Genomic DNA, 25,306 nt, shown 5'->3' on the forward strand with positions numbered 1-25,306 from the left:
TTTTTTTGTCAATGATTTTAGGGCTTGTCGTTGTAATTTCAATAAACCCTCTATTTAAAGAGGGGCTTAAGCGCTGTTTTTAAACATTCAAGTTTGGCTTTAGAAGTAGGAGTAAGCTGACCTTAAACCTTTACCAGATTAGTAGCGTGGAAGATACTGTAATTTTCTAGATTAGAAATGGTTTATTGTTCAAAATGGATTTTCTTAAGTCAATGATTTCCCAATCCTGTGGACATTTTATATGCGGAAGAAAACAAAATAAAACCTTATCAAATAAAAGGAAAATGTAACATTATGTAAGTGTATGAAAAATAATGTGTAGGTTGGGACATGAACAAAATATAAAAAAGGAAAATGTTAATGTATGAAATATAATGTATAGATGGGAAAATGTTGTGCAAGTGCAAACAAGTAGAATACTGGTTCCAATTACCACAAATTCGAGATTTATCACAAATAATAATGTTTTATTTATCTTGCTCGTTAGAGGGGGAGAGAGTATAATAATCATGGAGTAGGAATATTGTATTTATCAAGAGCTGGGAACTTTAGAATGGATAACCTTTTATCCCAACTACTTAATCCGAATATCCACCATTCTAAAGTTCCCAGCTCAGGACGATTTCTGCGTCTGAGTCATACCAATCCTTTTTAATTGAGCCCAAATAGGTTGTCAAGTACTTGACAACCTATTTGATTGAGCCCCACTAATCATGGTTAAGAGTCACAATCAGTAGTCACCAAGTCACATTAAACATGCACCTGAGCCACATCAATCCTGTGCCTTAGCTTCACCAATCCTGTGCCTGAGCCACATCAATCCTGTGGCTTAGCTACACCAATCCTGTGGCTAAGGAACACCAATCTTGTGCCTGAGCAACACCAATTTTGTGCCTGAGCAACAACTCCCTGTGGCAAAACCACACCTCCTTGTGGCTGATTCATAGTAATTCTACGCCTTAGCCACACAAATCCTGTGCCCGAGCCACAATTAAGCTTTGTCTTTGTTTATGAAAGATACTAATTACATTGTATTTTCAACTTTACAGCTTTTAGTTTGGGCGAGTCGCTTTTCTTGCTGAACTTTAATTGATTTTTTTCTATGAAACCACAGCTAAATATTTGATTGTTTTTGATTTATAGAAAAAGAATATAGTTTTTGATGCTACATATAATTTACATCATTTTAAACCTGCAAGTATAAGGACGGAAGTTGCATGTAGCTCAGACAAAAAATAAGATGAATGTGGATTAAAAAATGCATGTTTTTGATTTTTTTTCCCTCTGTAATTTGCATAATTCCGAATTGTACAGTGTACAGTGCAAAGTGTGCAGTGTCCAGTGTACAGTGTATTGTGCAATGTACACTGCACACTGTACAATGTACAATGTAAAGTGTGCAGTGTAAAGTGTACAGTGTACACAACATGCTGAAAATGAAAAGAAACTGTACTTCCTCTTTGTTTATTTTATACAAGTAAATACATATAAACATTTACAGTTGGTCTGTACAACATGTACATATATAAACAGAACAACATCTATCACAAGTATGGTAAATGTACTGTGTACAGGAGCAGGGTACAGTTATTACTAACAATGTTGTACTTTTTATGTACTATTTACATGGTTTAATATTTGCGGCCAATAAATTTCAATTTAAAAATTCTTCCAATCAATACAAGGAACGGTTATTATTTTGATAAATAGTCTTCTTAAAACTCCGTGCAACTCCGTCCCCGGTTTCACTTTAAAAGAAAAATGTTACAAAACTTAATTAAAAATGTTAAGCACGTCTAGTAAAATATTGTAAGTAAATAAAAAATAGATTTTAATTCATGATTCCGTTAATTTTGCGAGTCATTTTATTCTTTATAATAAATCATTCTTGCATAATTATATTGTAAATGCATTTGGTTTTAAATTGACATTCAGATGTTTTGTGCTTGTTTAGATTTATAAATATTACATGTAGAAAAATGTAAAAACTAAAAACAATATCAGTGTGTCCCACGATACATGACAATTGAGAGAATTATTCAAGGTCGTCTTTTCTATTTTCAACAGTTTTCGATAACATACGTTTTGAAGTAAAATCATTGAATCTGTAATCACAAAAAAAATCCAGTTAGTCCTAGCATTTTCAAAATGCTTTTTCAAAATTACAAACGAGATGAAGAACGAGATGAAGAACGAGATGAAGAACGAGATGAAGAACGAGATGAAGAACAAAATGAAGAATGAGATGAAGAACGAGATGAAAATCGAGATGAAGAATTTTGTTAAGATTTCGACAATTTTGATTTTCTGTAGAAAATTTAAATCTGCACAAAATTCCCAAAATTAAAAGGACAAAAGAGTAGATCGCATTTTGGAAAAGCCAAGACTTAAGTGTTTATTGTTTCAAGGAACATGCCATTTAAAAGAAGGTTAACGAACAAATGCCGCAAAATATTTCAAAGATTAGAAAGACGATTTTCAAAACAACTGTGATGTTTTGTGGTACACCCTGTATTTCCCAGCCATTTAAGCAAATACATTCAAGAAAAATCCGTTGTTGTTGGTTGGAATTGGACAAAATATACCGTGGTCCTATTACAGCTCATAATATACCGTGGTCCTATTACAGCTCATAATATACCGTGGTCCTATTATTACAGCTCAAAATATACCGTGGTCCTATTACAACTCAAAATATACCGTGGTCCTATTACAGCTCATAATATTATTCAATGGATACATTTATTATTTATCTAACCTTCAAATCCCTAAATTTTTGCAATCTGATGGTGTAAAACTTAGGTATTTTATATTTTCACATAGTCATAGTTTAAAATTTTAAAAAAGCTTTGACATCAGGCTCAAAACTCAAAAGATGATGTGTTCAGTTTTCTCAGCAAATTTCTCTTTACTGTAATTATCTGAAAGTATATGGCGGTTCACAAAACTTTCCTTTACGGACAAAAACCAGATCCACACAAAAAAAAACTATCAATCAATCAATATCGGAAATTTATCAAATTAGTCGTGAACTTTTTTTCTATTTTATCATACGTTTGATGAATTTCACGGGTCCAAAAATGTATCATTTTTTTAACATTCAATGATTTTTTGACGAGAAGATGGCTCCACAAAAAAATTAGAGGTGAGAACTGACATCGTCCTCATACTGTCCTGCCATAGGTCTCGAGGTGGCTAAACCAATCTTGGAAATCTCGAAATCTATCGGCTGCCGATCATCATACAAAGTCGGGGCCTGGGATCATTTCATTATTATTTACTTTTTTGTTATAGCAAGAAAAAAAAACATCATAAAACCTGTAAAATACTACTCAATGAAATGATAAACAATCCCTAATTAGTTTTTATAATTATTTATGGACTTCAGAATTCCTAGTATTTTAATCAGATCAAGTTTAAATTTTCTTGATTTCTGAAGGAAACATGTAAAATGTTTAATATAGTCGTAAATTTCAAACTACTGCTCGTAAATTTTAAATTTTAAGCTTCTTGTCAATAGAAATGTTAATCAAATAAAACTTTATCTTTTTCTAGATACTTGAATATATTGATATAATAATCCTGTAGAATGATGCCAGCTGTTCCAACTAGAACTGCAACTGTAAATATCCAAAGGAAGAGTCGATCCATCACCATTGCAACATACTTCCAATCTTCAATTATCTAGACAACACAGTTTAAACAATGTAAAAAATGACAATCTTAAAATGTCTGTAATCGTTATTTCAAGTGACCCTCCATGAAATGCAATGATGCAGTAGAATTGTAAATCAGGTATGCAATTAAGTCGGAGATAATAATATCCGACAGTTTCTTTAATATCTTTAGTAGCCCTGTCACAATAGGAAAGAACAAAACGCAGCCAAAGTTGATTATTGAAACCTGTAGAAAATATTTTGAAATATTTTTTTCTTCAAATTTTTTAAAAAATTTTTTTGTAGGAATATGGAAAATTAATATTTACAAAAACGTTGAATGAATTTGAAAGTAAGAAAGAAAAAAAAAATAATTGTTGATTTGCTTTTTTCTTTTAGAAACTTTAAACACCCGTGCTGAAAGGATTTGAACATTTTTGTCAAAAAAGTGCCAAATGTTTCCACCCGGTCCTATGTTTAGATTTCTTCTGTTTTGATCAACAAATAATATTCAGCAGATAAAACAATTTCTAATTGAACTGAAAAGGGTCAACATTTTCAAAATGGAGTTCATATTATTTTTTTATTTGATTTTATTTCATATACACAATCTCGTCAACCCTATTAATACTATTTGTACTTTCTTGGACTTGACACAAGCCATTGCCAGCTTAAAATATAGAATAAATAAACAAAGTGAATATTGTTTCAACTTAAAGGGACTGTGAAGGAAAAATGAAAGGGGGTAAAGGCTCAATCCTGAGAATCTCAGGAGTTGAACGCTACCTTTAAGACATCTATCCGATGTTCCTGTCTCGAAAAATTGACTTAAAACTGTGTCAAATTATACCAAAACGTATAAATATATATATGTCCGTACCACGTGACCAGAGCTCCCTTAAAGAATATTAAATTCAAATAATAATAGGAGCAAACTTGAGTTTCTCAGGCTTCACTGGAATATCGTAGTTTTCAGTTTGGTTGCGTATTTGTTGAATATGATCTGTTTAATACTACGAATCTTATACAAAATCTTATATACGTTTTGGTATTGTTTTGACACGGTTTTATATCAATTTCTTGAGACGGGAACACATAAGAAAGAACTCTTATAGGTCTCAATCAACTCCTGAGATTTACAGGTTTTAGCCTATACCCCGTTTCATTTTTCCTTAACAGTCCCTTTAAGTTGAAACAATATTCACTTTCAAATAACCTTATTGATATTTTTTTAATGTCTAAATAATTTCCTCTAAATTCTAATTTTTATTTAGCAGCTAGCTGGTCGAACACTGATTTATTGTTAGAAACCGTATATTTTTTTTAATATACGCTAATTGCTCTTTTAGTAAAATATCAAATATAATGTATATATGAGTAGTTTTGTTTCTTGTCAGAATTCATTAATTATAAATTCGTAATTCTAGAATCTAGATCTATAAACACAGGATTTATAAAATTTTCTTAAAACATAATATCATAATCTTTATAAAAATATTTATATGTTAATTGAGTCAAATCAGAAAAGATATATTTTAGCCATTTTTTGTGTCTTTGAAAAAAGACCGTCCAGTAAAACGTGACGATTCACGCACCTCTGCCCCTTTAGTAAAAGTAAATTCAACCTATATGAAGCATAAAGGCTGACCGCGTCAACCTTGTTGCACCGGCTAGTCCTGTTGATTATCTGCTTAATTAAGCCAATGCCTGTGCGGTACAGTACAAACTGGGACCGGTGGTTGACCTGGCTCGGAAATTGTAAAAATGTGCTACGGCTGCCAGTGGATTAACAATAATACTCTTTATATAAATAAGAGTTCAAAATTTTCATCCACAGAAAATTAAAGAGTTGATTTATGAGTTAAAATGGGGATTGTAGATAGTACATGGCGTGAACCTTTGAGTTTTGAGGATTTAAATTAAGTTTGAACCTCTATGTTGAAAATAAATAATATTTTTTACTTTCTTAAACTGGTTCTATCTAAACTTATAATATTCAAATTTTTATTTTTTTCAATTTAAAATAATCCTTTTTTGATATAAAAAAACTGTTCCAGAAAAGATTATACTCTCCGTGAAATTGAGGGTTTAAATTTAAAAACTTTTTATTTATTCTTGAATATCATTAGAAGTTTTAAACGAATTTAGTGAATTTTACAATTGAGAACTTAAAGGAATTGAATGCGCAAGTACTTTTAGCTAGTTCACATAGCAACCGCAAAGTTTAAAATATATCCATGGATGGAGTATAATATGGATATGAAGGCCGGTGGAAACCCATAGAGAATAGAATATATACTAGAGGGGAATTTACTAGAAAAAAGTGTAAAACGGTCATTTTGTTGTACTGTTTCCATACTGCAGGTGTACTTCACATATTTATGCTATATATCCTTTTGGGCCCTGGATAGAGAAAATCTAAAATTAATTTTAAAAGAAAACCAAATTATGAAATAGGCTGGTTTCATAATGGACCAATGATCATTTCACATAGACTCTATGCCTTCCACTTTACACACGATGATTTTCCGTTATAACTATAAATCAAATGATGTTTTTTATTCACCTAATTCATTATAAAGTTTATTTATTATTTGCGTGAATTTTAGTTTACGATTCACAGCGGCACCATTTAATTGTATATTCAAGTACAACGAGGAAAATTTTACCGTTTTTTTTACCGTTTTCAATTCTGACAACTTACTTCATTGTTGGTTTTTGGCATACATCAATCCGCAATTCACTTTTATTGATAAACCAAAACAAAAACTAATATCTTTATATAGACAAATAAGAATATCTCACTCGTTTGACTAAAAAAAGAACCATGCACCGTTGTGAATTAGACATTCCAGTGAACCACTTGAAATTAGAGACACCGTCCTTAATTTAAAGTAAATACTAATTTATCTTGCTGTTTACACTTTTCTTATCCCAATGGAAATGTTTGACTTTATAACTGTTTAAAATTCCAAACAGCTCAAATAAAACCATTTTCTTTTGCAGTACGGAATTTATAAGAATCATTGCTTTCTTAGAAGAGGTAATTTTCCATGTCTAAAAAACAAAAACAAAATTGAACAAAATAAACAGTAAACAAAATTCTAATTAAAGGGACTATATAAGCGTTATTGTAACTCTCCATGCAAAAGAAGACAATGCTCGATCTACAACGGGTACCTTGAAAAGCTTTGTCTGATCAAGTATGAATTATATCTATGTATGTTTTTGTTTATTTAAACTGTTTATTTTCATTTGAACGCTTTTCTAGTTAACAAAAGTTATCTTTCACATTTTTGATTATATTAAGGTTTCCAGGGTACCCTTTTAAACCGGACATTGCTATCTTTCACATTTTTGATTATATTAAGGTTTCCAGGGTACCCTTTTAAACCGGACATTGCTATCTTTCACATTTTTGATTATATTAAGGTTTCCAGGGTACCCTTTTAACCCGGACATTGCTATCTTTCACATTTTTGATTATATTAAGGTTTCCAGGGTACCCTTTTAAATCGGACATTGCTATCTTTCCAGGGAGAGTCACTTAAAATTACGCTTATAGTGTCCAAATTTAATGAATTTGAGCCGCGTCTTAGATCCGCCAAAACCCGGTTTCAATTGAGCGCCGGCTTAAATTTTGAACCATTGAATGCAATTTTAAGTGAAAACAACCAAATTTGAGCCGCGGCTTCAATTTAAATCGCGGTTCAAATTCTTTAAATTTTGCCTCAGTCACTTTAAGTATCTTTGCAGTAATAACATAAACTGAAAATAGTTTAAATCTGATTTTTTGACGGACTTCCCGTCAAATATATTTTTGTAAATTGATTCTTTTAAAGTTTTGGTTCAGCTCTACTGCTATAATTATTAATTGATCTGTCAAATACAGAATTTCATGAAGTATACCATAAATAGTTTGGAGTATCTTCAATAGTAATTNAATTTCCCAAATGCCTGGGTATCTGGGAAATTTCCCAAATGCCTGGGTATCTGGGAAATTTCCCAAATGCCTGGGTATCTGGGAAATTTCCCAAATGCCAAGGTTTTTGGGAAATTTCCTATTTAAAAAAAAAATGTAAATGCTGTCGTGTCATGACTGGAGACCACCGGAGGGAATTCATTTTCACTGGAGGAGTTTGAAACAATGCTTTTTGAAATTTTAAACTTTACGCAGCGTGATTTACATTCCACTGGAGATATACTTATGACATACTCAGTGTCAGGTTTTATTTCCAACATACAGGAATACCCGAAAAGGATGAGACTTCAGAGACAACTGTACGGACATTAACTGTCTGCCTTCCTTGACCCTGTAGTTTCAGTAGAAGTAAATATTTCCATTTACTGATAGCGCCGATATAAGGATTCATAACTCTAATTGGATAATGAGATCGATAGAGAGATAGATGTTACCACCATGCTATTTCTTTTGGTTCAGAATAGACACCAAACACATGACTGAACCCTGATTGGATCAGGCACTAATGGACTCGGCATACAGGAGTGCCTGTATCATAATAAATTAGTCTAAAAATGTAGCCATGCCTGTTTTTATAAAAGTATGCAGATGGGGTTTTCCTACTCTACTTAACTTAAAAACTGTTTTTCAACTCTTTGAAACTTTACCCCCTGAACTGTGTTTGCATCCTTTACCATCATACCAATATCAAGGAATATCTAGTTTCAAAATAACAAAACTTCAATTCTTTGATCTTTAAATATCCTTTGTTTGAGTAAAGTATTGTAGAATATGCAAACGGAAGAAAGTTTCGATAAACAATGATATATTTATTATGGAGATCATGGTTTGACATTTTTTTAATTGTTCTTTGCTTATACATTTATTCTTTTGACGACCTGAAGTGTACTTTCGAAAATATAATTGACATTTTTTTTATAAACATTTGGTATTTTTCATGCGTAATTGAATGCGAATGCTCTATCTTTGTCTTGCAAATTTGCAATTCAACGCGGCATTCGTGTAACTCCTGTAAGCTTCTGTCTCAGGGTTATTGTGAACGAAAAACCCCTAAATCCCTAAAAGACGACATATAGTTTTCTATCTATATTGTTATAAATCTATGGGTTTAGCCTTCAACATGAAAATCTCCCGCTAAATCTAGAAATCCTAGATTAAGTCGAAGATCCAAAATGCTCCTCCTTGGTATGAAGTACTATATCATGCTGTTATTAAAAGTCTTCTTTAATAGTCTTGTATAAAGTTGGAAAGAGGACAAGGTATCCATCAAATCTACACAAATGTTAAAACCCTTAAAAGGAAAATTGGGAGTTTCGTTCAACGATGCTCTTTCAAATTTCGGGCTCAGAGCCCAAAACTTAAGACAGAGTATCGTTATTAAAATCAGTTTTGAAACCCGGGTTTTACGAATGGGGTAAGGCAGTTTTGTAGAAATATGAAATATTATATCATTTAGTTTCTTCATATTTTCATTTTTTCGAATCTCTTAAATTAAAATCTACTTTAATATTAAGACCCCAAAAAGTAAAATCGGGAGTTTCATTCAACGATACTCTTTTAAATGTCGGGCTCAGATACACTAGTGTAAACTAGTGGGGGGTTTTTTGCAGCTAATTTCCTGCCATTATATAAATCAGAATATCTACGAGATCCTTCATCAAACAAAGGTTTAAAGGGTACCGTTGTTAATCGAAGATGTCTCTCTATAAATGGAAGATAACTTAGAATTACGCTTACAGTCCTTTTAAGTTAAACTGAGTTCTGAAAATGTCCTAAATTTATTTTCCTTATCTTGAACAGTTTCCACCTGAGTCAGCATTAAATAGATTTGATCTGTTACCTTGGTTGATTCTTCCATTCTCTTCTTATGCTCAGCAATAAATAGAATACCCTCCAGAGCTTTATAGATTTCAGGACACAAGCGTCGCGAATTCTCCTCGATCTCCTTTACATTTGTAGAATTTAATTAGATATTTGATAAATCTAATTCTGCAAATTTTTTGTTAAAAATTACATTTTTTAGAAGAAAAAAGTGTTTTAGTATTTTGGTAGATTTTAATACTGTTTTATTTACCATATTACTTTTTAAAACTTGAATACTAAAAGTAAAAAAGAATTTTTTCAGTGAGAGTTTAGTCGACCCCCCCCCCCCTTCCATTCCAGAGTACAAACCAATATCAAATTCTCCATAAATTCGAAATGGGGGAATTTATCCTGGTTTTGAATCAATTTAGTTTGAGACAAACTGACATTAAGATCAGTTGACAAGAAGAGTGAAGTTCACTCTTCCAATTTAAACTTTTAAATTTTAGCTTGTTTTATCAACTTTAGGAAAATTTCAAATTTTTGTCTTTTAAAAATATTGATCTTTTATAAGTATTTTGTGTTTTAGCACCTTTATCAGATTATATATCAATGAAAAATAACAAGCTATAGATACTTATTTTTAAAAATTCTTGCAAATTTTGGAATAAAACATATTATGTTTTTGTATGTACTTTAATGAAATGAAAGACACAAGTTAACATCATAAAAAAGACAGAAAATATTCCGTACATGTCATCTCTCAAGTCTCTACTTTTGTGGGTATCCCTGTATTTTACCTGATCTAGTTTTGTGTACTCAGGATATATATTCTCTGTAGATCGACCATGCACTTTACATCCTCCATTCAGGGGATATCCTTCTCTTCCTGAGGGTAACCTAAACAATAAATACATTATGTTACAGTATGTCTTCCTCTTTAAATGATTTTTTTAATGCCTGACCGGCCCAGCTGTCTTAACTGAAATGTATCAGCAAATTTTGTAAATTCTTTGAATCCTTTCTTGGATATTTTTAATGATTTTACACAAAAGAATGAGAAAACAAAGAAACTGTGTTTTTGCCACTAACTCAAATTTTCTAGTTCCTATATCTTTGCAACCTGATATTGTAAACCTGTAATATTATTTAAATATCTAAGAGAATGGTTTCTTCTCCATAGCTCTCTACATACAATAAGAAGAATCTAAAGGATATATAGATTTTAATCGAACGTGAAAGGAAATGAGTTTTTTCTAATCCTTATATCTTTTAAACCCGACGTCGGAGACTTTAAATTCGGTTATATCAAAAAGTCTAAGTTTTAAATGTCGAAGGTTTACATCATCAGGCTGCAAAGATAAAGGGATTAGAAAATCTTAGTTTGTGGTAAAGACTCAATTCCTTTACTATTATTGACTAAATCTCCTCTTAATATCAGTTCAACTCAAACCATTTAGAAATTTCAAGCTTTGAAACTTGAACAGTTTTTGGAAATTCTTTTTTGAATTCCAGGAAAAAGATCCAATTTGTTCAAACAAAAGAAATCCAACTCTAAGTTTTTATTAATTTTAATTTAATTTAATTTTTTTTAAATATCTGGTAATTTTTAATAGTATTAAAAGCCTCCAATCTAAAAATATGACCTTGATATAAAAATTTGAAATGAATTTACTAACAAATATTTTTTTTAATTTCAGATTTTCCTTTTTCTTTTAGGTTGCACGAGAAATATTCATCAAAATTTATGTTGCAATATTTTATGTAGTTGTCAAGGTGTACAAACTGGTAAAAACACAAGAATATTACAGAGGTTTCGAGTGGCCTTCCATTAAATAAATTAAAAAAAGAATGGGCATGTCCGATTTACACCAGTACCTTTCAAACTTTTATCTTTGCAACAATGGGGAAGATTATAGATTGATTAGAATAAGAGATAGGACACTATGATTTAGGCGTTTTTCGTTCGGCAGGATGTGCAGAGGAGTTTCGCGCAGGCAGCGTTGAGTTAAAAGACAGAAAGAGAGCATGTGCTTCCTTCGCGGAACTCCTTTGGGTTTCTGCCTGAGGTTAAACCTTGAAAAGCCGACTTCTAGTCTCCTATCTGTTATATTCTATGGGAAATTCGATTTTCCATCTTAAAAAGGGTGTTGGGAGATTTCATAAAGAGACATTTCACAGACAGGACATTTCATAAATAGGACATTTCATAGACAGGACATTTCATTGAAACAAAAGCATTTTGTTCAGAGACAATTTAGTAGATAAGATTACTTGTCAAATTTCCTATCTATGAAATGTCCTACTCATGAATTGTTATATTTATAAATCTACATAATTTCCTATTATTGAAATGTCCTTTCTATGAAATGTTCTCTCTATGAAATGTTCTGTCTATGAAATGTCCTCTCTATATCAATGTCTTTTTATGAAACGAGTTTCTATGAAATGACCCAACACCTAACCCCTATTTCTCCTATTAGGTCTAAATACGGGCTTTTATACTTTATGCATGAGTCCTCAGAAACATTGCTAGAATTACTATTTTTTCGAACCCTTAACAAACTAAATCTTTGTTTTGGCCCATTTTCAGCTGTCAGATTTTTAGCTTTTGGAAAGCCTATGACATAAGAAAATGGATTGCACAAGAAATGTTTGCAAATTATTTACATACAACTCGTTATAATACATCAGTTTCTTTAAAATTTTGAAAACACTTTGCATACTTAAAATGGAATGGTCAAGGTTTAGCTACGCTCAGTTTGATAAACGACCGGTTTAAATAAATACTTTATTACTGAATTTAAGATACTAAATTTATCAAAACGTAAAAATATATATCAAAATAGCTGGTGACGTGGCCGGAAGTTGCTCATCTTGCCGCGTCTTGACCTTCGGTTCAAAACTCCTCAAAAGCCTCGTCTTCCGCCACTACGCCGCCACAAAGGGCTTTTTAAAAGTGTATATTTTATCCTTTTTTAGTCATTTTTACTAAAAAACTGGATTTTGAAAAAATTAATACAATTTTTTATTGCAGGTTTTAAAAGTAGAGCATAAGAGCTTTCCAATGACGTATCATTTGTCATATTTGGACAAAAAACATGGTACTTTAGAGTGGGGGGTAAAATTGACCCCCCCCCCCCCACCGTATCCTGGTTTTCAAGTACACCATAGGGTTAAAGGTGTTAAATTATTTAAATTCCATTCTTTGTCCATGCTACGTAAAAGGAATTGAGTCTTTGCCATAAACTCTGGATTTATAATCCCTATATCTTTGGAAACCAATGTCGCAAATCTTTGATATTTCAAACTTACATTATTTGATCTAACAGAATTCATAGTTTGAAATTTCAAAGGTCTAAGACATTGGAATCCAAAGATATAGGGTTTAGAAAAGCAGAGTTTGTGGCAAAGACTCAATTCCTTTTCAATTGATTTTATAGAGTGACATGTTATATTCACAACGGTATCTTTTACACCTAGACTCGGTCACAGTAATAATATTAATAAAATATCGTGTTTCTGTTAATTTCCTTTATTGATCTTGCCGCATCTACTCATAATCTTTGTAGAGAAACCATAAACAAAAATATATTAATGAAAAAATAATGATATATAATTTATCCTTGATCAAACAAAGGCTTGTGAATCGGACATGTTTCTTTGCTCTATAAAGTAAACGTTACTTAAAGTTACGTCTACACTCTACAGTTTCTTAAACCATAAAAAGTTACGTTACACTCTACAGTTCCTTAAACCATATAAAGTTACGTTACACTCTACAGTTCCTTAAACCATATAAATTTACGTCTACACTCTACTGCAGTTCCTTAAACCATGTAAAGTTACGTCTACACTCTACAGTTCCTTAAACCATATAAAGTTACGTCTACACTCTACAGTTCCTTAAACCATATAAAGTTACGTCTACACTCTACAGTTCCTTAAACCATATAAAGTTACGTCTACACTATACAGTTCCTTAAACCATATAAAGTTACGTCTACACTCTACAGTTCCTTAAAGTATAAACTCTGGGGGTCACACCGTCTCAAACTATTTAGAAAAATATCTTTGAGAAAAGATTTTGAATTTTACCAATGTTCATAGCCCATTTTTTTAAAGGTTAACTCATTAACTAAATAATACCGCTGACTTTAAAGGTGCATGCGCTATATGATGGTTTAAAAAAATTGGCAAGAAAGGTTGGACAAATATATATATTAAATTTTTGCTTTTAATTTGACACATAGATGTGTACACTGTACAGTGTACATGTCCATTTTCCAGGGCTTTTTAAAACATGTCGATTTAGAATCTGTAGCTAAATAACAAAACAGTAATCGGCTTTTTAAAAAAAATAACTTTTTAAAATTTTTTAGAAATCCGTTCAATTAATTTTTTTTATAAGTCAAGAATTTTTTAAGTCTAAAAAATAAGAATGCAAAGTAAAAAGAACTTGCGATCCTACTTTGAATGTCTGTTTGATGAGTAGCTGAGTGAAGATATAGGTCTAGTTGAAGGACTATGATTAGATCTAGGTTGAGCTGGGGGACTGAAAGTATACTCAGAGCAATTGTCTCGAAGATAAGGATGCCTAAAAAATAAAAATGAATTGTTTGTGTACAGTGAGAACCAGATAACAATAAAAATAATGTCGACTCTGTTCTCTCTTTTATCGCTAAGGGTTTTTTTCAATTAATTTAAAGAATATAGTTAAAATTAGAAATCTTTTGCGACATGTTCTAAAGTAAAAGAGGCGAATGGGAAAAAGAATGTTCATAATGGTTTGGAAAATTCTTCCTATTCTCATCTTCTGTTCAACTAAGTTTCTAGTTTTGTTTCTTTTGTTGTCAGATTCTGTAGTTTCAGTTCATGGGATTCCTCAGATTCTGTAGTTTCAGTTCACGGGATTCCTCAGATTCTGTAGTTTCAGTCCACGGGATTCCTCAGATTCTGTAGTTTAAGTTCACAGGATTCCTCAGATTCTGTAGTTTCAGTCAACGGGATTCCTCAGATTCTGTAGTTTCAGTCCACGGGATTCCTCAGATTAAACATAAATTACATTTGTAGGAATTCTGGATCTTGAAAACTGATTACATCAAACTCAGATCTTTGAATAGTTGAAATTGACTGTCCTTGTAATTTCAAGTGATATTCTATTTATAGAAAATTAGGACAAGTCCTATTTGATAGGATACCCTTTATACTTTTATATCTGATCATAAATGGGGAAGATATCGTCCATGTGTTTCTTGCAAAGTGTTTAATTCTAATCATTTCCTCCCAATAGGAATCTACAGCAGATATGCGCAATTCACTTTTGAGGTTAACCATGCAATTAGAAATAAGATATTTAAAAAATTTGAAATCTCATCGATCCTTGATCTGACAAACACACCATCCTCGGGATTTTCATTCAATTGTAAATGGTTAGGAAGTACGCTTCCTACAGTTTAATCTATCAAGGTATAATTGTTTGATGTAATCATTTTCAATCTCAAAACTGAAAAAAGATAAAATTAAATCCAACATAAACCTTCTCTAAAAGTTCCATAGTCCAAGCCGGTACCACATGTACTGTATATGCATTCAGTCTGGACTATACCCAGTAAGGATGATCAATATTGGAATCAAGCCAACCGCCGACCGGGGGTTGTTGCATTTTTACTTTTAAAAAAGTGTATACAGTTACAAATTGACGATTTAATGAAATCACCGTAAGGTCAAAAAAACTATTTTGAAACATTTCGCGTTTTACATCATTTTCTTGGAAATACTGAGTTCTTATCTGAAAAGCGCTTTTTTAATTATTAAAAATTAATGGAGTTATAACTAAATAATTGTCGAAAAATCTGGGTTTTTTAACTCTAATGTTTTTGGTGAGTTTTCTACTCATTCAATTTTGATTTTTTAAGTACTTTTCAGATTTGAATATGGCATTAAATTTCCAAGAAAATGATGTGTAACATTAAATTTTAAAAAAATGAAGGGGGCCTTACGGGGATTTATCCGAATTAAAATTTTTAATTTTCGGGTCTGTCCTAGTATACAATTTTTGGACCCCCCCCCCCTCCTATCAATTTTGTACATGACCATTTATTTTTCAGCAAATTTATTATTATTTATTTTTTTGTTATTTAGGATTAGGTTAGGTTAAGATACTTTCTGGGCCGAGCACTGCGGCTAGGATGGGCTAGGGGGCCGAGCGCTGCGGCCATGGGTTAGGTTAGTTAAGACACTTTCTGGGCCGAGCGCTGCGGCTAGGATGGGCTTGGGGGCCGAGCGCTGCGGCCACGGGTTAGGTTAAGTTAAGAAACTTCCTGTCACACCCATGTACAAAATTGATAGGAGGGGGGGAGGGGGGGTCCAAAAATCGTATACTAGGAAATTACCCAATTTTCAATCGTATGGACGGTTTTGAAATTTATTTTAATTGCAATATTTCTATTAAGTGAAAACGCAGCAACCTCCGGTGGGCGGTTAGCTGATTTATAAAAAAGTCACAAATCAATCACCATTACTACCCAGATGTAGACTGTAGAATTGACCCAGTGCGCACGTTGTATTCAACAATTGTGGTCTGGTAAGATTACAGCGTTGACCTCCAACGCTTAAACTGTTTATGGCGGGTATCTAGATTAATGCTTGATGTCCTCTTTTTCTTAATGTCCATGGATTAAATAATGCTTGTTCTCCTCTTATTATTAATCTACAGATTAAATAACTGATCGGGATAAGGGATATCCCATTCTAAGATTCCCAGCTCTGGCTTTATATCTGGATATCTCCGGACTATCTTTATGGTTTTATACCTGGATATTATAGACACAGTGTTTCGTCCTATTAGCTATTAGGACTCATCAGTATGGCTCTATTTATATATAGTGATAAGTTTAAATTCAATTTTATAAATAAAATGGTTGCAAACTGTCTAAATTCTAAGCTAATGCGGATATTTTGTGTTAATTGTCTTTAAAATTATTTGTTCAAAATACAGAAAACACAAATAAATACCTCATGAAGTCCATTGCATGTTCTAATCAGAATCCTCTCTCCTCCAGAGGCAGGGCGATCTCTGAAAAATAAAGAAAAATGATGATTTTTAATCAATGTACCTCTTGATTCGAACATGTACACTAAATTACCATATTCTTGCACATGTACAATTTAATGTACTTTGTTTTGTATACACTTAAATATTCCAGTCAGAGATCGTGCACATTCTCACGAGTGCTAAGCAAGGAATCACCACATCTTCTCCTAGGGCTGGGCGCGTTCACGGTGGAACGATCGTTCTTTGCCGAGAACGAACGGAACGATCAAGAACGATCCCATCGGTCCGAAAAAAAAAGAACGCTTAGAACGCGTTCTTATATGGAAACGTTCTTAATTAAGAACAGAACAAGAGGGATGCAACCGTTCTTCAACTAAGAACGCCAAGAACGGAACGGAACGGGAAGACCGTTCTTCTACTCAGAATGGAACGGAACGGGACGGAACGGAACGAGAACGGAACGATAAAAAAAAGAGGAACAAGAACGGAACGATTTAGCTGGAGGCCCTCGTTCTAGAACGGAACGGAACGATTTCAAAAAAGTCGGAATGTGCCCAGCCCTATCTTCTCCATTTCGCTCGTTCTGTACATATTTAGTGCTGTACATATAAACCGTTAGTAGAAGTAATAACTGAGACCCAAGTTTGAATCTAATTGTCTAATTTGAAAGCTAAAAATAGAAAGATGCTCATACCCAATGTCGGATACAAGTCAAGCAAGATAATCCGTTATAACTTGAGATAAGAGTTTGGCGGAGCGAGGGCAGCTAGTCCGGGTTTGGGCGGAGAATTGAAAACGGTTCCCTCCAACACGGAGAATAAAGGAGCTGCCATGTTTTAAACCCTAGGTGGGATAGTATTCATCGTGGGATTGAAAGAGTTGGTCATGCAATAATATGTCTGCCGGTCAAGACAGAGAGATCCGTGAAGTGTTCCATCTCTACTCTGATAACGTTTAAATACTCCATATCGTTAAGCTTCATGGTGAGAGCTGTGGGATCTATCCGCCTCGACCGACGGACATATTCTTGCATGACCAACTTCTGTAATCCCTTGATGAATACTAAACCTATTGGGTTTCAAACATGGCAGCTCCGTTATTCTCCATGTTGGGGGAACCGTAATCAATTTTCCTATCTAACCCGGACTAGCTGCCCTCGCTCTACCAAACTATTATCTCAAGTTATAACGGATTATCTAGCTTGTCTTGTATCCGACATTAGGTATAAGCATCTTTCTATTTTTAGCTTTCCTATTAGACAATAAGATTCAAGCCTGGGTCTGAGTTATTACTTTTACAAACGGTTTATATGTACAGCGCTGAATTTGTACAGAACAACAGATATGAAACCCTGCTGGTTTACACTGTACTCTGCATAGCACTGCTGAGACTGTGCACACAGTCATCAGAAGCTGGTGCATGATGAGTAAGTGTATACAAACTCAGGGTTACCCAAAAAAAAAGAATTCTCAGGTCGTCATCATTTGTGTGTGTGTGTAAGTGTAACCCTTCACATCGTTTTCATAGCTCTTCAGTGTTATACTAAGCGGTATTATGTACACTGAACAACACTCAACAGTCAGGGACGTATACAAGGAGGGGGCCTACGACGTCTGACCCCCCCCCCCCCCTCCTGGTAGTATGGTAATGTTCCAGACCCTTTAAACAAATTCATGTATACGTCCCTTGGTTTAATTCAAGCAATTATTGCAACATATTACAACAGTTAGGGAAACTATATATTTATTAATTTCTAAATCTATGTAAATTAAATTTTATCTAAATTAACTTATTCATGATTTTAAATATTTAATCTTCTATTATCTATCTGACATGCCTAAGTATATTACGTATACTATAAAAATTCTGCATATCAACTTTAGGAAAATAATATCAGATAAAGGAATTGAGTTTTTGCCAAAAACTCAAATTTTCTCCTCCCTATATAATTCTGAAACGTTAGTGTGTAAACCTTTGATATTTTAAATTTGACTTTTTTAGAATGATATATATCAAATGTCTCAGACCTCAGGTTGCCAAGATATTTGGATTAGAAACATAGAGTTTGTTGCGAAATGCAATTTTTTTTAGATGTGTTGATTTTATAATTTTTAGAATTAACGACCCATAGTTAAATTACTTACATGTCTAACAATTATTTAAAAAATAAAATAGCAATTATTTCTTTGAGTCAGCATCTACTTTCATTTTATATTTAAAATATAAAACAGCAGTAACAACCAAGGTAGAAAGGAGAAATTATAAAAGAAGCAAACGGAACAAAAAATTATGTCGCGTTGGAACTAAAATCGGTCAATTTTGGCTGGCACAAAATATATGGGAAATCGACGTTTGGGCCACAAAACACAAAAAAACGGTTTTGGTATTTCCATAAACATAAAAAATGTCAAATTTAAAGGTTTTAGTTTTTACTTCCTGAAATCTTAATAAAACCTTTTTATTTTTTTTTATTTCTCGGGCAACCCTGGGCACTGCTAAAATGATTTAAGACCAAGCGCGGGTAAACGGCGGGAGTAGCAATGAGTCACATGAGCATTTGGCAAGAGTTTGTGGCAAAGACTTAATTTCTTTGGATATGTTAAATCACTGTAAAAGTGGTTTTGGTTTCTATGCAAGGGTCATTGACACATTGTAAGTTGGGAAACTTGTGTATGACTTGCTTAGTTTTTGAAAATAGCTAAACAAATTTAGGTTTTTTTATTTTTTCAGACACAAACATGGATTTGTAGATATTTCCGCATAATTTTAAACCTTCCCTCATATGGACTGAAAACGACCATTTAAAGCGTTTTTTGACACTTTGATTTGTACAAATCTATCTTGAGATTTTTTTTTCTGAAACCCCAAATATCTGATTGTCTTCATTAAACAGCAATTCTTCTTATTTTTTATTGCCATGATGTTTCTTGCCACTACTGGGATATTTTATTTGAAATTTCTGTTTATATATATATATATATATATTCGTATATAGAACCTATACACTACAGATAAACCAAGTTTAGGATTATAACATTTTACATGAAATGCCTGGAAATATAAAGTTATTGCTCGTATACTCTATCTTTAGGATGGCAGCAGTGGAATTTAAAAAAAAAAATTTTTGTCAAATAACAAGACAAGAAGCAAGGACTTCATCAAGAATGACATAAACGAAACACCATCTTAACTTGTGCAGTAAAAAAAGAGATTTTATTTTTAGCTAATCTAAATGATGTCAATTTTAGGTTCTTATATTTTATAGTTTATAGCTGTAGCTTGTACAGGGTTATCTTTTATAGCGAAATACTTAACTTTAACTTTCTGAAATGTGATATCTTTTATAACTTTTTTGTGTCTTCTTTGTGAAACTTGTTCCCCCCTGGAGATTAACAAGAGGTAGATGTGTTGTCTATATTTGCATTATTTCAATTGAAACGCGTTAAAAGTTTAAACGAGAAACCGAAAATGTATGTTTAATACAGGTTAGATTGGGATCAAAAGTAATAAACTTGCTGGGAGAAGGACCGAACTGTTAAATCAGTTTATGATTCGATCAGACCCTGATGGATTGATAAGCGGTGCTAAGGGTAAGGGGGGATAGGGGAGGGGGTGTAGGGAGGGATTTTATATTTCAAGAAATCCATATTTTATCTGGTCTCAACTCTGTCTAATTCTGGACATTTATAATATTTTCACAAAGTTTTCCCTTTTCTTCATTTATCTTATAAAGCCCAGGAGAGGAGGAAATACCTATCAACATGGCAATATTGCACTTTAGGATATAAAATATGGTTAGACAAAAATATCGCAATGATTTTAAGATATTGGAATCTTCGAATCCATGATAATTGATGTCAAATTTTATTTTGGTGAAAATGAAATCTCATCAGAGCTGAAAACTTTAGAATGAGATATCCTTAATCAAGGTTACTCAATCTGAGTATCCAATGGATACACTTTTGATTTTCTTCTTAAACCGTCCTTTCTTGGATATAGTTGAGAAAAATCAAAAACCGTTTTTTTAAATTAGAGTCCCTCTCGATTCTGTATATATAATAACCTTGAATGGCGCGCAAAATTTTAAATTTATCGGCTTCATATATGCGACTCTGATTTGTTGAATTTTATACACTTTTTAGGATACAAGTACAAGATTAGGTTAGTATCGATATTAAGAAAAAGAGAGGATCAAGCATTAATCTCGATATCCACCATTCTAAAGTGTTCAGAGCTGGAAACTTTTGAATGGTGGATATCGGGATTAATGCTTTATCCACTCTTTTTCTTAATCTCGAGATAAAAAAATGCTTGTTCTCCTCTTGTTATTAATCTCCAGATTAATTAATCGATCGGGATTAAGGATATCCCATTCTACAGTTTTCAGCTCTGAGCTGGGAACTTTAGAATGGATAAACTTTAATCCTGACTTCTTGATCCGAATATCTACTGTGGAAACTTTTCATTTTTGTCCTAATCCACTCTTTTTCTCTCTCTTTGGATATCCGTTAATTGTTTTCTCCAATGAGAATATTTGTGTTCTCTCATTGGTTGCCCGCTTTTCTCTGATTGGCTGCTACAGTTTCTCAGATGATTAAATATTAATTTGAATTTTCTCGTTTTTCATGCACTTTTAAGATAATCTTGCAAGATTATGTTAATCTTGAGATTATCAAAAAGAGAGGATCAAGCATTAATCCCGATATACACCATTCTAAAGTTTTCAGCTAGTTCAGCTCAGAGCTGAAAACTTTAGAATGATTACTTAATCTGAGTATCCATTGGATACACTTTTGATTTTCTTCTTAAACCGTTCTTTCTTGGATATAGTTGAGAAAAATCAAAAACCGGTTTTTTAATTGAATTTTTTATCTATGCCCTAACGGGGCCACTGACAAAGAGTTAAAAAATAGTTTTATCAGTAAAAGAATGTTACAATTAAAAACGAGAAAATGAGGAGAATATGTGGCTCGGACAAGACATGGTTGTGGCTGGCCAGCCTCCCCCCGAGTTGAAACCCTGATGAAAACATTCATCATTATATGTGATGTTTAATTTGTATACTAAAGATCAAATTAAGAATTATATTTTATTATAACTATTTCTAAATATAGAACCGATGTTTTTGTAAAAGAATGAAAATATTTAAATAAATATTGGAAATAAAACAGTATTTTGATTTAACAGTTCCACTTATATTTAATGTACATTCCCTTTACAGGAAATTAACAATTTAAACTCTGGAATCTGTAATTCCTTCTCAACTTCATCAACACTAAAACAATCATACAGTGATAACCAGAAAACTGTTGAATAAAAAGACGACATTAAGTAAAGAATTTAGTGAAGTACTACCAAATTAGGTGCTAACACAACTAAGTACAACAATAATTAACATCTTTTAAAAAAATGTTTAACATTTCTACTCTAAGGGTTCTTCTAAAACTGCTCTTGTAATAGTTCTACAACATTTAAGGAGGATTTTAAAAAAGAGTTTTTCCAGTTCATTTTTTTTAATTAGGGTTTTTAGCAATAAAAACTGTGAAAAACTCTTTAAACATTAATATTCGATGTGTTTAATAATCGAATGAAGGCCGGGCAGGCAGAGGGCAAGTTTTAGTTTTAGATATTTTAAACTTAAAGGAATATCGACATAGTTTCAAGCAACCTTTACATTGATCTCGGATCCCCCCTTTATACCTTTCTTTATACAAAGATGACGAAGAAAAAAAAGAGAGTCTTAGTTTTCTATCTGATTATTAATCATTTATAATTGCGGTGCCTATAACTCCAGCAGCGACAACGAAGGATAATGAAATATTTTGATCCCTTTTAAAGATTAAGAAAACAACCTGTTTGGTCTTTTTCATTGTAACTAAGGAAAATGTTTGAAGGAAACCGTTGTAAATTGAGAATAAAACTCTTTTAATGAAATGTCGCTTGAAATGCTGTCAACAGTCCCCTGAGATAAATTTTTAATTTATATTAAATGCTGCAAGCCCGAAGTCGATATTTAACCGTATAGTTAAGTAGTGCAGTACAATACATGTACACAGTGTACCTATAGTTGTACTCGGTCTGATCAGCACAGGAGGAGGGGATCCTAGGCCCCGCCCCCACCTCACAGACAGGGGCTGAGGTATGGATAAATGAGTAATAAGGACTTTTTAGAACCTCGCACCTAAATAGTTTTCAAAACATCTGAATCAATTACAAACATTTTTTCCATCTTAAATCCTAGAAAAGAGACGTTTCCATTTTCCAACATTAATCTGGATAATTTTTGCAAGAATCGAACAAAATTGAATCCAGTCTGTAGTGCTGAATTGATCGCGATTCCTTTAATTTTCACGATTAACTTTAACAGTTTTGTTTAAAGGGAGTGTCTTCCTAGAAAGTATCTATAGTGCTCTATATTAGGTTCTATTACATATTAATTTCACGTACAGTATCTTTAACTATGTGTTTCTAGTGCTAATTTTATAGATGGAATACCTTTTTCTTTAAATTGATGAAAAAAAAATATATCAAGATCCCTGACTCCTTTCTTATAGTTTTGCCAAGTTAGTTTTTCAACTTGTTTTTATCCAATATAAGATTTACCAAGGCATTGGATCAGTAACATACTGTCGTTATATAAACTATACTTTATACCAGTTCTTTCACTTTATTTCATTTTAAGTTTCCCTAGAATATACAGGGTGTCCCAATAATCATGGCGAATTAAGAGAAGACTTGAAAGTCGTCTTTGATTTCCAATATTTGATAAATGAAATAATATGTGTATCAAAAATGAACTTTCCAAAATGTGGTCTGCCTTCAAAATTGAAGGAGATATGAAACATTTGAACGATTTTGTTTATAAGGAAGGAAGAGGAAACGGGCGAAACAGAAAAGGGGTTGCAATTTGGTATAGAGAATGAGAATGGGAGAGATGGGGAGAGGAAACGGGAAGCAGAAGGAATGAGAAGGAAGAGAAATTGAATAAAAGGAAAAAACGAATGTTACAAAAAAGAAAGCGAAATAATGTCTTAGATAATGATTCAAGGATATTTTTGGAAATGATAACATATAAAAATATTAACCTGCGAACCCAAGGAGCCATTGTATGAGTTTGTGGTGTTCGAAAGTGAACATTTAACACGACAACTGTTACACATATACTGAAATAGATATTTCATTTAAAAAATTTATTTTCTGCAATGTATGTCCTGTGCGACCTAAATATATGAATCATAAATTTTAAACCTTCGGCCTGATATTTACCTGACCTCCGACCTGAACTTTACTTAACCTCTGACCTCCGACCTAAAGTGTAACTAACCTCATACCTTCGAACTAAAGTTTAACTGACCGTATGACCTCTGACCTGAAGTTTAACTGACCTTTGACTTCCGACCAGAAATTTACCTGACCTCTGACCTCTAACATCCGACCTAAAGTTACCTGTCCTCTGACCTCCGACCTCCGACCTGGAGTTTACCTGAATGTATCTAGAATCATGGTGAAGAGGACGAATTTGCCAAGTAGAGGAACTACCAGGGAGGTAGGAGGGATAATCTCAGCTAGTAGCAAGAAGAACACAGTAAGGGACAACAGGATACTGATAGACAGGGATACCTAAATAGATAGATAGATAGATAGATAGATAAATAGATATTAATAGATAGAAATACAGAGATATTGATAATGATTGTCATTCCGATGAAAAAGAATAGCATAAGTTTTAATCCGCTGCTTATAAACAGTAAATTCAACTTAAGCTATAAATTAAGGGATTTAAATACCTGTAATATGTATCTACATTATTATTATTATTTATATCAAACTTTGAAAATTTGTAAATATTGGTTTATATTATTGAGTAAATGTAAATAAATATAAAATATATTGAATATTCTTCAACAATACATTTATCTTCCCTGTCCAGATGCTGCTGCCACACAAATCCAATAATAACTTTAATTCTTAAACATAATATGCTCGAAATAGAAATGTTAGTGTATTAAACTAGTTTGGGAACCCAGCGTTTTTCAGGGTCATAGTAAGTCCCGCCGTTTACCCGCACGTAGTCGAAAATTTCCCCTCTATAAAAGTTGACCCACTCATTTCTTAGAATTTAAAAACCAAACAAAAAACATTTCCGTGGCCCTACCAAGTTCTCAAATCCCCATTTGAGGCAAATCTGGCCAGGGGTTTCTGAGTTATGATCGGACAAACAAACACAATGACGACAGACAAACAAAAGATTACAACTTTAAATATATATAGATATGGATATGGATGAATATTCTCTGCATACATATCAAAACCAGTTCTCTCTGGGCTGTAAACAAGAATAGATGTATCAGTGTTCCTTATAGTATCCGGGAAAGATAAAAGCGTTTAATTTTGATAATTCACATAATAGTTTCCGATGACTAGAATATTTCATTGATTTTTTATGTTAAAGATGGATCCCATGCCGGGCTGTGACATCCGTATATTGTGTTTACTTTACAGCCCTGAGAGTATAACTGCAGTACAAAAGATGCGTACACCTCTGAGCCCAAAACTTAAGACAGGGTATCGTTATGAAAACCAGTTTTGAAACCCGGGTTTCAAGATTGGGGTTAGGCAGTTTTGTGGATATTTGTGGATATCAATATTTTTGTTGTGAAATATTATTTCATTAAGTTTCTTCATATTCTTCATTTTTTAAAATTTCTGAAATCAAAATCTACACAATTGCCAAGACCCCAAAAAGGAAACTCGGGAGTTTCGTTCAACGATACTCTTTTAAATTTCGGGCTCTGGTTTACCCTCCTA

The 25,306-nt window shown here is 32.7% G+C and overlaps 1 protein-coding gene across 1 annotated transcript in view; it reads right to left on the reverse strand.

Moving 5' to 3' along the window:
* Positions 1-1,450: 1,450 nt before the first annotated feature.
* LOC111697868 (acetylcholine receptor subunit alpha-like) overlaps positions 1,451-25,306 on the reverse strand; it is a 38,075-nt gene continuing 14,219 nt past the window's right edge. The window contains exons 8-16 of the mRNA XM_023468004.1: positions 23,982-24,118; positions 23,568-23,661; positions 22,560-22,632; positions 16,222-16,240; positions 13,913-14,038; positions 10,242-10,341; positions 9,479-9,583; positions 3,583-3,684; positions 1,451-3,256 (exon numbers count right to left, since the gene is read on the reverse strand). Coding sequence (XP_023323772.1) covers positions 3,140-3,256; positions 3,583-3,684; positions 9,479-9,583; positions 10,242-10,341; positions 13,913-14,038; positions 16,222-16,240; positions 22,560-22,632; positions 23,568-23,661; positions 23,982-24,118 — 873 coding nt within the window. The 3' untranslated portion in view covers positions 1,451-3,139. The remainder of the gene's footprint in view (positions 3,257-3,582; positions 3,685-9,478; positions 9,584-10,241; positions 10,342-13,912; positions 14,039-16,221; positions 16,241-22,559; positions 22,633-23,567; positions 23,662-23,981; positions 24,119-25,306) is intronic.

The sequence above is a fragment of the Eurytemora carolleeae genome, unplaced genomic scaffold (genome assembly GCF_000591075.1).
Source record: "Eurytemora carolleeae unplaced genomic scaffold, Eaff_2.0 scaffold285, whole genome shotgun sequence".
In the NCBI taxonomy this organism is placed as follows: Eukaryota; Metazoa; Arthropoda; class Copepoda; order Calanoida; family Temoridae; genus Eurytemora; species Eurytemora carolleeae.